General features: G+C 37.9%; 1 protein-coding gene across 5 annotated transcripts in view; it reads right to left on the bottom strand.

Moving 5' to 3' along the window:
• Positions 1-15,887, bottom strand: part of PMS1 (PMS1 homolog 1, mismatch repair system component) — a 130,455-nt gene that overhangs the window by 92,658 nt on the left and 21,910 nt on the right. For all 5 annotated transcript variants that reach the window (XM_049887669.1, XM_049887673.1, XM_049887674.1 and 2 more), the window contains one exon: positions 15,025-15,207. In XM_049887669.1, coding sequence (XP_049743626.1) covers positions 15,025-15,207 — 183 coding nt within the window. The remainder of the gene's footprint in view (positions 1-15,024; positions 15,208-15,887) is intronic.

The following is a 15,887-nucleotide window of genomic DNA, read 5'->3' as shown; positions in this document are numbered from 1 at the left end:
GCTGGAAAACAGTAAGAAATGATTCTAGGCCTAAAACTACAAGACGTTGTTTGTATTTTATTGCTTTCATAAATCTTAAACTGAAACATAATTTTTGGTAATCAAAAGCTTTGAAGTTAATAGGTCACCAGAAGAAAATGTGTTTTCATCTTAAAAGACCATTTTAGTTAATTCGCTCATTATCGTCATCAGTGGTTCTCATTCTCATGGAAAGGCCATTCCTTTTCACGAATTTAGAAATCCAGGTGAAACCCGCCTTGAAATCTGGGATTCTTCTTTCACTGGCCAGCTTTGCTTTGATCTGAATTGTGACAGTAGAGACAGGTTGATTTTGTTTCCTTTGAGAACTAATCCACTCTTTCAAAGTTTTCTCCAACTCAGGCCATTTGTTTTAGGCCCACAATGTGCACGGTTTTTCAGATTCATTTTCTCCTTTCTCCATTTGAAAATGGACAACTCTCCAACCTCAAACTCTCTTGCTGCTGCTCTGTTGCTTGTTTCCTCTACCCCTGCAATGACTTTCATTTGAGGTCAGTAGTATAAGGCTTGCATTTAATTTCTGCCAAGATCCTAAGGGATTCTAAGATTTAGGTTTATAAACTGAAAAAATGTACACAATATAATCTATAACTGGCTGGTTCTAGTAAAGAGACTGCAAATTCAAATGTGAGGCATACAAGAAGCAAGGGTCTTTTTATATGCTCGGAAGTATGACTAAGGTGACTTATGATCATAGATCAAAGGCACTTGCACTAATAAGACATAATTAGATTATGAAATATGCAGACCTAGCATAGCTTAATGGTTTCACTTAAGATGATCTTATAATGTTTTTGAATTAAACTGTTAAGCCAAGAGCAACTGTGTATCCGTTCTGATTACTTCTCCAATTAAAAGCCAGAGTTGGAAGATGACTGCGATAATTATGTCAAAGCAGGCTGAATCGAGATTCCTACTGATGGCTACTGGATGCCATTTATGCCAGCACAGGCTTCCCTTTGTTTACATTTCTAATTAATGGCACGTGATTTGTGGACAGACTTTGGTAGGTTCAAGGTAACAAGTGATGACTCAAAAGCAACAGGGACATAATTATTAAATTAATAGAAACAAATGCAGTTTCAATTATTTATTTTCCAATTACCAGGATACCACCAAACTTGAACGATGACTTCTCGACCATGACTTATACCTTTATTACAGAAATATGAACAAAAGTAACATTTTTAGACTACTGAATGAGGCTGAAATTCACTTCTGGAGATGTCACAAGACATGCGTGGTATATGCATGGACGCACTATGCCAGACTTTTTTTTACATAACTTTGTCATTTTGGCATGTTATATGTGTGTGCACATTATTTACATGGGTGCACTACTGGTGAAAATATAGTACTTCGACTGCATTACAGAAATTTGTTTTTCAACAGACTATTCCCATAAAAGCGTTGGTAACGTGAATAATCCTTTTGTAAAGTGATTACCCCCTCCCCTTTTATATTCCGCATAGAGCTGCACTTCTGTATTTCAAGTTTATGGTTTAAAAGAATAAAAATAAATCATATACATACCTATTTACGGACAATTTTTTCTTAAACTCAAACTTTAAACTTATTGTTTAAATGTAAATATACATTTAGCTTTGGCATAAAAATGAAAGACTCTCATTTAGCATAAAAATATTTTCTAAAATGTTAGTCACAGAAATATAAATTCAAGCAGATCTGTACTCTTTTGAGCCACTCTCACCCTCAGCTTTCTACAGCCACGTCATGGATAAGTAGGAGAATATAACAATGGAAGACATATTACTCATGTTGTGAGACTAGTAAGAGAATATCGCTGTCAGAAAATACCAGAGGTGGAGGTGAGGGTGTTGGCATGGAAAGCAGAGTGGACTGGGAAGAAAACAGCCTCCTCACACTTCTAATGAGCAATGATGACCCAAAATTTCGAGCAATCTTTCTTGGTTATCCTTGAACTCAGCAGAGCTGCACATCTTAAAATAAATTTATATAGTAGTTTAGGAAGAAGCCACAAAGATCCAGCTCCACTGCTGGAACTCATCTGGGTCCACATTTGGTGGTTTGTCACCCTGTTCTAACGAGGCACTAATTTATTGTAGGCCATATGGTTCTGTGGAACATTTGGGTACAAATGCGGGGAATACCAGAGTCACCACAAATAAATATGGCTTCTCTAGCTCACAGTACTAGTAGAGTCTATGAGATTCTCTCTGTGAGTGAAGTCCATAAAACCTTTACTAGGAGCACTGCCTCAAACTGCTATTTCCACAACAGACTGTTGTTGTTAGGTCTGTCAAGTCAGTTCTGACTCCTAGCAAATCAATAGGACAGAGTAGAACTGCCCCAAAGGGTTTCCAAGGAGCAGCTGGTAGATTTGAGCTGTCACCTTTTAGTTAGCAGCTGAGCTCTTAACCACTATGCTACCAGGGCTCCAAACTATAAGCCCCAAAAGAGGCATCTAAAACAGATGAAGTTGTAAACCTCTGTGTACTCTTGGGTGACTGTTCTACTTCCTCCAAAAATACATCTCATGGTTCAAAAGATATATAATTTTACATAAAGATTTCTCCAGATAACTACCTTAATATTCCATTTATATTCCAACTCTATTGTGTCCAATAGTGATTTCCTCTAGTAAAGTTTGTTCAAAACAGGACAGAAATTGCTAGAGGTTTTCTTTTTTCCTGCATCTAATGTAATTACTCCATGATTGTCCCTTTAAAAACAATTCTATGTTTAAACAACCGCTTTTCCAAAATGCCAAGGTCAACTGAATTCTATTTCTATTCTCTAAAGAGCTAGCCACCTGGCCTAAAGTTGGTGTCACTGAGAAAAGGCAGCCTTGGAGCTCTGAGTTGTAGTACTAATTCTGCCAATGGCTTGCTAGATGGTCCTGAAAAAATGATTACGCTATCATCTTTAAGGGGAGGATGATGATAAGATGAAGGTGATGCTAATACTTCATAAGGTTACGTGGGGTTTTTGTTTTAAGCACTTCAAAGCATTTTACTGATATTAGCTTTTTCATTCCTTAAACAATAATGAATAATAAGTATATTCCAGCCTAAATCAATAAATTAAAGTGCTAAAAGCAAATTGAACTCCAGTGGTCATAATGTAACATTTATATTAAAATAAAAAATAGAACACAATATTGTTTCCAATATCAAATATTTAAAAACTTAGAATTAGTAGAGTACTATGAAAATTTACTTAGATAGGAAATGCTCTATGATTCACTGCTGAAGACAGGGGAGGATAACATGCATAAGCATGTTTCACAAATTCATGGAATACAGTGTGTTCTTCAGAGGAAGGAATAGTATTTCAGGAGTTCATTTCATCATATGACCCTGTGTCCTGGGCAGGAAAACTTTTTTTGGACCAGGCACAGGTTCAGAACACATTAGTTGTCCAGCAGCTAGCATGTGAACCTCCAACAACTCCACCACCAGGGACGTCTCTAACATTACAAACTATTACTGGTGTTTTTTACTACGGACATTGAGGAATTGTGGCAGTGAGTGAATCCAGAGGCGACAAGAGAAGAAGTAAAGAAAATGTATACTTTAAATGTAGAAGTTATGTTAGTTATCAGTTATTAAAAACTGACTCTTCAGTCCAGTTACAAAGTTACAAGAAATTACAAAATTATACAAAGTGAAATTACATAAAAACATTTAAACTTAGATAAGCATAGCTCTTCTCAATGTTTTAGATAAAAAGTAAATTAAAAAATTAGTATAAAAAAAATACACACTAGTAATTCAAGCAAAAATTCTCTGCTGACAAAAATTCATTTATGGTCATTATGGTAAAGTCTTTTTTTGTGGCTGACTAATGGATCAAGTATTTTGGCACAGAAACGTGAGTCTGAAAACTAAGGTAAATTGTCCTTATGATTCAAGTGAAATACGGAAATATGAATTTTTGCCTGAATAGCTGAAATGTCTTTTTCTTTCTATGTGTAAGTATGCCTACCCCATGCAGAGTCGAACACCAACACAGGCACTCTGGTTCAGAATCTGTTCCTAGATACTCTACTATGCGGACACCAGAAAAGAAAGATCCTGGCCCTGGCATTTTCTTCAACAGAGCTCTACTGCTTACAAGGAAGCTGCATTTAGGATATTACAACTGCTTCAAAAATTCCTGTGCCTCGATGGAATACTACGCATCGATAAAGAACAGTGACGAATCTGTGAAACATTTCATAACCTGGAGGAACCTGGAAGGCATTATGCTGAGTGAAATCAGTCAGAGGCAAAAGGACAAATATTGTATAAGACCACTATTATAAGATCTTGAGAAAGAGTATAAACTGAGAAGAACACATACTTTTGTGGTTATGAGGGGGGAGGGAGGGAAGGGGGGAGAGGGTTATTTACTGATTAGTTAGTAGATAAGAACTACTTTAGGTGAAGGGAAGGACAATACTTAATACACGGAAGGTCAGCTCAACTGGACTGGACCAAAAGCAAAGAAGTTTCCGGGATAAACTGAATGCTTCAAAGGTCAGGGGAGCACGGGCAGGGGTTTGGGGACTATGGCTTAAGGGGACTCCTAAGTCGATTGGCAAAATAATTCTATTATGAAAACATTCTGCATCCCATTTTGAAATGTGGCATCTGGGGTCTTAAATGCTAACAAGCGGCCCTCTAAGATGCATCAATTGGTCTCAACCCACCTGGATCAAAGGAGAATGAAGAACACCAAGGTCACAAGATAACTATGAGCCCAAGAGACAGAAAGGGCCACATGAACCAGAGACTCACATTATCCTGAGACCAGAAGAACTAGATGGTGCCCAGCTACAACCGATGACTGCCCTGACAGGGAGCACAACAGAGAACCCCTGAGGGAGCAGGAGATCAGTGGGATGCAGACCCCAAATTCTCATAAAAAGACCAGACTTAATGGTCTGACTGAGACTAGAGGAATCCCGGCAGTCATGGTCCCCAATCCTTCTGTTGGCCCAGGACAGGAACCATTCCCGAAGACAACTCATCAGGCATGGAAGGGACTGGACAATGGGTAGGAGAGAGATGCTGATGAAGAGTGAGCTACTTGTATCAGGTGGACACTTGAGACTGTGTTGGCATCTCCTGTCTGGAGGGGAGATAGAAGGGTAGAAAGGGTTAGAAACTGGCAAAATTGTCACAAAAGGAGAGACTGGAAGGGCTGACTCATTAGGGGGAGAGTAAGTGGGAGTATGGAGTAAGGTGTATATAAGCTTATATGTGACAGACTGACTTGATTTGTAAACGTTCACTTAAAGCTCAATAAAAATTATTAAAACAAACAAAAAAAATTACTGTGCCTACTCTTAACTAAGTACTACTGCCATGGCTCTAAAGGCCGTACACAGTGGAACAGGATCTAGGAATCACTTGTTTGGCTTAGAACCACAAAAATGATAACACTAGGATGTTCCTCTTGCTGTTTTACAATTCTGTGCGTTCATAAATAAGGGAGCCCCAACTTCCATCTTCAAAACACAATGACTTAGCTTCTCAATTGCTATCGCTGCATCCTACTACTCACATTCAAGTCCAAAGTTGAAATAACTTTCATTTGTGTGGCACATGACAATATTTAAGATGTATGAATACACAGTATTTCATTTGACCATCAAATCATTATTCTCACTTTATAGATGGAAAAAAAAAATGACCCTCAGAAAGGTTAACCTGTTTTATGCATCTATCCAAGTCTCTTGTTTAACACTTGGGATGTAGAATTATACTTCTCACTCCTAGTTTAGACTTTGTTCTGATTTTAAGGAAACAAAACAGAACTGTTCTGCATTCTTTCCAAAATTGAGATGCCATTTGGCCTCCATTAAAAATCCAGTTCAAAAATTTAAATGAGTTTCTTAAATATTTCTTTGCAGGGAAAAAAGATGATTTTTAAAGTAAGATTATATAAAACACCAGCCTAAAAAACAATAAATCTTTTATTGTTAGGTTATATTATGTGAAAAAAAGTATACATACAAGTAATCTTCAAAAAAATTCATGAACCAGTCAAAATAGGATTTTCAGTATCTAGCTAATTCTAGTCAGTATGCTTAGCAATTTAACATTGAGAAATGACAAATACAGCAAAATTATTGCTCCACAAAAAAACTATGAATTTCAAGAGAAATTATACTTGCTGGTATGATTTTAAAGAAAACTCTATCAGCCAATTTGTATCAGTCCCTCATATCCTTGCGTTTACGAAAGACTAAGCAAAGGCATTCGACTGTGTGGATCATAACAAGTTACGGGTAACACTCTGAAGAATGGGAATTCCAGAACACTTAACTGTGCTCATGAGGAACCGTACATAGATCAAAAGGCAGTCCTTCAAACAGTACAAGAGGGTACTTCGTGATTTAAAGTCAGGAAAGGTATGTGTCAGGTTTCTATCCTTTTACCATACTTATTCAATCTGTATGCTGAGCAAATAATCCAAGAAGCTGGATTATATGATGAAGAATGGGACACCAGAATTGGAGGAAGACTCATAAACAACCTGTGCTATGCAGATGACACAATCTTGCTTGCTCAAAGTGAAGAAGACTTTTAGCGCTTACTGATAAAGATCAAAGACTACGGCCCTCAGTACCGATTATACGTCAACGTAAAGAAAACAAGAATCTTCACAACTGGACCAATAAGAAACATGATAAATGGAGAAAAGACTGAAGTTGTCAAGGATTTCATTTTCCTTGGATCCACAATCAACACCCATGGAAACAGTAGTCAAGAAATGAAAAGATGCATTGCATGGGGCAAATCTGCCACAAAAGACCTCTTTTAAGTGTTAAGAAGCAAAGATGTAACCTTGAAGACTAAGGTGCGCCTGACCCAAGCCATGGGGTCTTCAATCGCCTCATAGGCATGTGAATGCCGGACAATGAATAAGGAAGACAAGAAAAATTTATGCCTTTGAACTATGGAGTTGGTGAAGAGTATTGAACTTACCATAGACTGCCAAAAGAACGAACAAATCTAACCTGCAAGAGGTACAGCCAGAATGCTCCTTAGAAGCAAGGATGGTGATACTATGTCTCACATACATTGGACATGTTATCAGGAGGGCTCAGTCCCTGGAGAAGGACATCATGCTTAGTGAAGCAGGAGGTCAACAAAAAGGAGCAGGACTCTCAGTGAGATGGACTGACACAGTTGCAGCAACAATAGGCTGAAGCATAACAAGAAATGTGAGGACAGCACAGGACTGGGCAGTGTTTCGTTCTGTTGTAAACAGGGTCGCTATGAGCCAGAACTGACTCAATGGCACCTAACAACAACAACAACGGAAGTAGTAATTCTATCTTTAAATACCAATAGTTTATTTTCTAGACTTAAAAAGAATGTTTCCTTCTTTGGAATGTTTAATTTTAAGGTTAGAAGTAATTTTATAATTGAAAAAATAGAAAAACTTCTCTTTGTTTTGAAGTGTATAAATAAAGAATACATAATTAGATGTACTAAACTGAAAAAAAATTTCAAGCCTCAAGATGCAGTAGTGAAGGATTCAAAGGGGAAAATATTAAACAACACAGGAAGCATCAAAAGAAGATGGAACGAATATAATACACAGAGTCATTATACCAAAAAGAATTGGTCGACGTTCAACCATTTCAAGAGGCAGCATATGGTGCTGAAGGAAGAAGTTCAAGCTGCACTGAAGGCACTGGCAAAAAACAATCCTCCAGGAACTGACGGAATATCAACTGAGATGATTCAACAAATGGATGCAGTGCTGGAAATGCTCACTAGTGTATGCCAAGAAATTCAGAAGACAGCTATCCGCCCAACTGACTGGAAGAGATCCATATTTATGCCTATTCCCAAGAAAGGTGATCCACCAAAGACATCACCAAAACAGTAAAAAAGACAACCTACAGGCTAGGAAAAAATTTTTGGCTACAAGTCCTATCAGTATCTAATCTCTAAAATCTATGAGGTATTGCAAATCCTCAATAATAGCCTAATTAAAAAATGGGTGAAGCATCTGAACAGGCACTTCACCAAAGGAGACATTCAGGCGCCTAACAGATACATGAAGAAACGCTCACAATCATTAACCATTAGAGGAATGAAAATCAAAACTACAATAAGATACCATCTTACTCCAACAAAGCCAGCATTAATCCAAAAAAACACAAAATAAAACATGTTGGAGGGGTTGTGGAGAGGCTGGACCACTTATACACTGCTGGTGGGAACGTAAAATGGTACATTTTACATTTCCACTTTGGAAATCGATTTGGTGCTTTCTTAAAAAGCTAGAAATAGAAGTACCACGATCCAGCAATCCCACTTCTTGGAACATATCCTACAGAAATAAGAGCCCTCAAACGAATAGATACATGCACACCCATTTTCATTGCAGCACTGTTCACAATACCAAAAAGATGGAAACAATTAAAATGCCCATCAATGGATGAATGGATTAACAAATTATGGTATATTCACGCAATGGAATACGATAAAGAACAACGATCAATCTGTGAAACATCTCATAACATCGATGAATCTGGAAGGTATTATGCCCAATGAAATTAGCCACAAAAGGACAAATATTGTATGAGACCACTGTTACAAGAATTCAAGAAAGGATTTAAACACAAAAGAAAATATTCTTTGATGGTTATGAAGGTGGAGAGGGAGAGGGAGTATTTAATAACTAGATAGTAGACATGAATTACCTTAGGTGATGGGAAGGACAACACACAATACAGGGGAAGTCAGCACAACTGGACTAAACCAAAAGCTAAGAAGTTTCCTGAATACAACCAAACACTTCGAGGGACAGAGTAGCAGGGGTGGGGTCTGGTTATAGGCCAACTGGCATAACGAAGTTCATTAAGAAAATGTTCTGAGTGGAGTCTGGGGTCTTAAAAGCTAGCAAGTAGCCACCTAAGATACATCAATTGGTCCCAACCCACCTGGAGCAGAACACCAAAGATACAAGGAAAGAGACAGAAAGGGCTACATAAACCAGAGACTCCATCAACCTGAGACCAGAAGAACTACATGGTGCCCAGCTACCACCAATGACTGCCCTGACAGGGAACACAACAAAGAGGCCTTGACGGAGCAGGAGAAAACTAGGATGCAGAACTCAAGTTCTAGTAAAAAGACCAGACTTAATGGTCTGACTGAGACTAAAGGGACCCCAGAAGACATGGCCCCTAGACCCTCTGTTAGCCCAAAACTAAAACCATTTCTGAAGCCAACTTTTCAGACAAAGATTAGACTGGACTGAAAGACATAAAATGATACTTGTAAAGAGTATGCTTCTGAGCTCAAGTGGATACATGAGACTAAATGGGCAGATCCTCTCCAGAGGTAAGAGAAGAAGACAGAAAGGGACAGGAGCTGAATGGACACAAGAAGTACAGGGTGGAAAGGAGGAGTGCACTGTCACATTACAGGGACAGCAACTAGGGTCACATAACAATGTATAAATTTTTGTATGAGAAACTAATGTGAACTGTAAACTTTCACTTAAAGCACAATTTAAAAAAATAAAAAGAGAAGGAAAAAAAAGAAAGGTGACCCAACTGAACATGGAAATTACAAAACAATACCATTAATATCACATGCAAGCAACATTTTGCTGAAGATATTCAAAAATGGCTGCAGCAGCATATCGACAGGGAACTGCTGGAAATTCAGGCTGGATTCAGAAGAGGATGTAAAACCAGGGCGTCACTGCTGATGTCAGATGGATCCTGGCTGAAAGCAGAGAATACCAGAAGGATGTTTACCTGTGTTTTATTGACTATCAAAGACATTCGACTGTGTGGATCATAACAAACTACGGATACCACTGCAAAGAATGGGAATTCCATAACACTTAATTGTGCTTATGAGGAAGGTGTACATAGATCAAGAGACAGTTGTTTGGATAGAACAAGGGGATACTGCATGGTTTAAAGTCAGGGAAGGTGTGAGTCAAGGATGTATCCATTCACCACACCTATTCAATGCGTATGCTGAGCAAATAATCCAAGAGAGACCCAATCCAAGAAGCTGGACTATATGAAGAAGAACGGGGCATCAGGATTGGAGGAAGACCCATTATCAACCTGTGTTATGCAGATGACAGAACCCCCCTTGCTCAAAGTGAAGAGGACCTGAAGCACTTACTGAAAAAGATCAAAGACCACAGCCTCAACATAAAGAAAACAAAAATCCTCACAACTGGACCAACAAGCAACATCATGACAAATGGAGAAAAGACTGAAGTTGTCAAGGATTTCATTTTACTTGGATCCACAATCAACACCCATGGAAGCAGCAGTTAAGAAATCAAAAGACGCACTGCATTGGGCAAATCTGATGCAAAGGATCTCTTTTAAGTGTTGAAAAGCAAAGAGGTCACCTTGAAGACTAAGGTGAGCCTGACCCAAGTTGTAGTATTTTCAATAGCATCATATGCATGTGAAAGCTGGACAATGAATAAGGGAGACTGAAGAAGAATTGATGCCTTTGAACTGTGGTGCTGGTGAATAATATTGAATACACCCTGGACTGCCAAAACCAAAACCAAAAACCCAGTGCTATCGAGTCAATTTGGACTCATAGGGACACTATAGGACAGAGCAGAACTGCCCCATAGAGTTTCCAAGGAGTGCCTGTCGGATTTGAACTGCCGACCCTTTGGTTAGCAGCCATAGCACTTAACCACTATGCCACCAGGGTTTCCTGGACTGCCAAAAGAACGAATAAATCTGCCTTGGAAGAAATACAACCAGAATGCTCCTTAGAAGCAAGGATGGGGAGGCTGTGTCTTACATACTTTGCACATGTTGTCAGGAGGGATGTCTCTGGAGAATGACATCATCCTTGGTAAAGTACAGGATTGGAGGAAAAGAGGAAGACCCTCAACTAGATGGACGACCCAGTGGCTACAACAATGGTCTCAAGCATAACGATGTGAGCATGGCACAGGACCAGGCAGTGTTTCCTTCTGTGGTACACAGGGTCACTATGAGTCAGAACCAACTCGACAGCACCTAACCACCACCACCACCACCACCATTAGATGTATTTTAAATTTGTCCAGCCAATTTTGCTGAAAGTCTAATTAATTTTCTCTTATAACTAAAATTATTAACATCTTTAAAATAATCTAGCAAAAAATAACTTCAACAATTAGATTTTTGGATGGTTGTTTTAATAGTGTGACAAAACTATACCCCAAATACATATTATCATCTACTAAGTCTGAGATGGTTTACATCTGTATGACTTTAAAATTATATTCATCAGTTTGGTAGATAAAATAACCAAATCATTAATTATAATTCCATAACTGCAATCCCCATTAAAAATTTTCAAAATAAAATATACAATTTCTATTCATAAAACCTCATCCTTTTTGTATTGTTAGGAATATTCATTAAGTTTAAAAAAGTGAACCTTTTCCCAAAAAAGCACTCATTAAGTTTTCCTGAAAATTTATTTTTAAATGAACTGACATTAAACATACACCGATTTCTGTATTTTTCATGTATTATGCAAAGTCCTTCCATATAAAGGTTTCAACTTGGCTACTCCTGATAACCTACTCATTGGGTTTACCACTGCAGGACTGGGTATATTTATTATTTTAATATGGAGGTATTTTTAAGCTTAAAAATACCTCTCTAACCATGCTGGTAAGAAGGCAGCATTACCTACTGTGGAGCATGAAATTGGCACTGAATTCTTGGCTTTTCTATGGACACACTATGTGTCTCTGAATTGGTTACAATGTTCATATTCCATTTATTTCAGTATCCACAGTTTCTCTGAAGTAAACTACCTAGCATGGCACTCTGCAGAGTAGACAATGAAAAATCTGTTTACTGTTTATTACAGACTGTGTTTGAAGTTGGGGTGACAAGACCTGACATGTGACTTCACAGGACTTCAGTGTCATCATCAGTAATAGGAGACTGAACTAGAGAAGACACAAGTTGTAGGTTGGCTTCCCTAGGAATCCTACTCCGATACAGAAATAGCGAGGAGGAAATTTGTTGGGGAGGGATTTCCAGATGATCACATGTGGAAGCAGTAAAGAAAGCAGGGCAGAAGTAGAAGTGGAGCTGTGCCACCATTACAACAAAGGCCTCCGCTGACCCCATCAGGGCGCTCTGAAGCTGAGATGGCTCTACAGAGCTGTTCTAAATTGGGACACAGCCTTTAAACCCTACATTAACCAGTTACTGGATGTGGACTGTCCCCAGAAAGGAAGGATGACCTTGGTAAGGTAGCTCTCTTTCTTCAGCCAAGGTGAGGGCAATCTTCAGAGGAAGACTCAGATGTAAGCACTCAGTCATGAATACTCCTGGCAGCTGGGGCAATGAGTGCTTCAGTCCTGAAGGGGGTTTTCTGGGCAGTGTGCCAGTGTTCACTACTCCGTACTGAATAACAAGGCTCATTCCAGTTCTATGGTATTTCCTTTAGTTTTAAGACACAATCAAGCCTAAACTATCATCGTAAGAGCTGTCCTTGATAAAGTAAAACATACTGTAAGATTCCACCTATATCAAGTTCAAGAACAGGTAGAACTAATCTATACTGATAGAGGTCAGGACAGTGGCTTAATATAGTTACCTCTGAGGGATACTAACTGGGAGGGGGCAGGAGAGAACCTTCGAGATGCTAATAATATTCTTTAAATTGGTCTGGAATGCATGTATATATGTAAAAATTCACTGTGCTGTGTGTGTATGTATCTATTTACATCAACACATATACCTGTGTATGGTTTTCTCAAAGATTTCCCAAAAAAAGGAGATTCCATATAAGTTCTATTAATATTTTCTAAGATAGTCTCGACACTGCAATGTACAAACCAAATGTAATTTTTTTTTAATTTATAGTTTTCTATTATTATTATACTTTAACAATTCCTTTACTATTTTTATAATTTTGATGTGCAAAATTATTTTAAATATTTATAGTCAAGGCATTTGAAAGCCTCAAAAATGAAACAAACAGTAAGAAACCAGGATTTAAGTAATTAAATAAACAAATAGAGAGTGACCACTGCACAAGGACTTGCAAAACTGCCATCTTAAATCAGAAATGCAGTGAAGATCTGGATAAACTGGCTGCGAACTGAAAAATGAGCAGTTTGAATCTACTAGCTGCTCCACAGGAGAAAAATGTGGTAGTCTGCTTCTGTGAAGATTACAGCCTTGGATGCTCTATGGGGCAGTTCTACTCTCTCCTATAGGGTAGCTATGAGTCGGCATCATCTCGACGACGCAAAGGGTCTTGTACATACAACATATTTAAAAAGACCAGGTATAGTGCTGCCATCTAGCAGACAAAGCTGATAATGACCGATTCAACTCTGAAAGGTTATATACATCTTGTAAAAAATAGAGAAACGCAAAATTCTATCTTTTCTAACAATACCCTACCACAATAAAGCTTTAAGGCTACCTGGTAAGTTGGACGAGAGCTAAATGTTCAAATACTTATGTTCTCAAAGAAAAATATGAGTTTTAAAGTAGCCACTAAGAGCTCAAACAATAGTACTAGTAGAAAGGGCTTCAAAGGTTCCCTGGTGCAAACCCCATCCCATTTTAAAACAAACTCTTTCCAAAAGGTCCCAGAGCTATAGGCTCCTATATACAGTTTCTGGGGAGAAAGATATGCAATGTTCAGTTGGTCTTCCCAAAATCTATTTGGAGACTCAGTGAACTTTAAATAAATCAAGTGCTGAGAAAGACAGAGAAGCTGGATTTTGGATAAAGGTTTTAAACAGACTGTACTTAAGAAATAACAAGGTCTTTCCTCCTTTACTGATGTCTGAACATCTGGATTCTAATAGGTAAGTGCCCTAGTCTTCTGTGTTCCAAAAGCAAGACCTTTCATCTTAATTCTCACCCACTAAATAAACACATGCACACACACACCCCCCCTCCCCAACTTTTGGCCTGCTTGGGTATCATCTTATAGAGCCCTAATGTCAACGAGTAAGAGAATATCCAGCTGGGGTCCTAGTCACGAAAAAAATGGAGAAAATCTACATTTGCCAGCACTCCAAGGGCAGGAGAGGAAGACCACAATGAGAATGGTGACTATAACACTGCTGGAGACACTGAGCTACTAAGTAGATGTCCAAAGACCAGACAAGGAGACAGCAACAACGTCTCATGTCCACGCCACTTTTCCCAGACATCAGGTATAAAATCCTATCATTTTACTGCTCCTGAACACTCATATAGGAAGGCTCTAACAGCCTAATCACAAGCGAGGGGTATACTGTTACTGGGAAAACTTAAATAGCTAAAGAGATCCTCAAAATCACCATGGCACTCACTGCCATACAGGTACTGTCACACTGTAACACAGAGCCCAGCACCCACAAAGTAACAATATGGCACAGAGAAACTAGTACAGAGTCATGGAATCAAACATAATGAGATACATGAAAATGAGAAGATCAAAGTTCTAGATGGGCTTAGCAGCAAACTAGTTACGTAATCTTGGCAGAGATAGTGTACTATAATTAGTACTGAGCATGCCAGGCACTGAACTCAGGGGTTTATAGATACTAAAAGTACCTAACCAGCAGAGTAAAATTCTAGTATCCAATCTGGCCCTAGTTTCTAGGATTTTAGGACAAGTCAATCTCATCTGTACTAACTACAGAGGCACTCATAGTATGTGTTTCACAGAACAAGTAACAGTGATACACTTCTCAGTAAAAGGGTTTCATAGTCAAGTAGGTGTAGTGAAATGTAGCCACTATAAACCACCATTAGAGAGTCACAAAGCACTTTAGTATAGAAAAGGTGGCTCCAAGAAATGCTATAGTAAAGTATCAATTAAAATTTATTTTTTCCAAACCACAGGCCACTAAACCACTTTCTCCTCTAACAAATGGTGACATTGCAAAACACAAGTTTGCTAAATAGTGGGTTAGTTTCCTCTTAATTCTAATACTCTGTGATTATAAAATCACTAATAAAGTCAATATAAATGACCTTACCTCTGCTACACAACAAATTGACCCCAAGGCTTCTCCACGAAAACCATAAGTTGTCAAATTTTCAAGATCTTCATGACTATTTATTTTTGAGGTATAGTACTTCATTGCCATTACAGGTGCATCAACGGCCTTGACACCCTCACCATTGTCTCGCACCTCAATTTTATCAAATCCATAGTTCTCCTACAAAAAGTTAAAAAATACTTAGTATATATAAAAACATTAGATTATTATCACATTTAGAAACAGAAAGAAACACAAATGAAAGAATTATGGGATTTATTTCCATTTTATGGAAGGTTAATATTATAGAAGAGTTAAAGTTCTTTAGCTTTATTAATTCCTAATTATTCTACATGGGTAAGTCTTGTTTTCTGTGGACTCAGATTCTGTACAATAAGGGGGTGAGTATGATCTTTGAAGATTACTTTGGATAGTTTCAGTATCACAAGTATTTAACATATATGTTTAAACTAGACTAAAAAAAAAAAATCTCTGTGAATGACATATGCCTTCTGTATATATAATCCCCCCAATAAAACAGATCACCAAAAATAAAAACACTTTGCTCTACTCACAAAAAGTCTAGCAATTATTATATCTCAACCTTATTTTTAATACTTTCTCTCTTGAACTACTGATTGCTTTCATAAGAAACTTATATATTTACATTATAACTTCCTAAATTTCTTTCTCCAAATAGTTACCAAACAGAAGCTGCTAGAAAATACACCTAATTTGGCAACCTCAATGAATTTTAAATTTGAAAATCAAGAAAATAAAAAAGGATCTCAATTCGTAGCTTAGTTTTTGTATTTTAATACTAAAAATATGCATCCACAACAAAATCAAAATATAAATTT

Source organism: Elephas maximus, chromosome 6 (assembly GCF_024166365.1).
Source record: "Elephas maximus indicus isolate mEleMax1 chromosome 6, mEleMax1 primary haplotype, whole genome shotgun sequence".
NCBI classification, from domain to species: domain Eukaryota; kingdom Metazoa; phylum Chordata; class Mammalia; order Proboscidea; family Elephantidae; genus Elephas; species Elephas maximus.
Note: the sequence above shows the minus strand (reverse complement) of the source record. Positions and strands in the feature narration are given on the sequence as shown.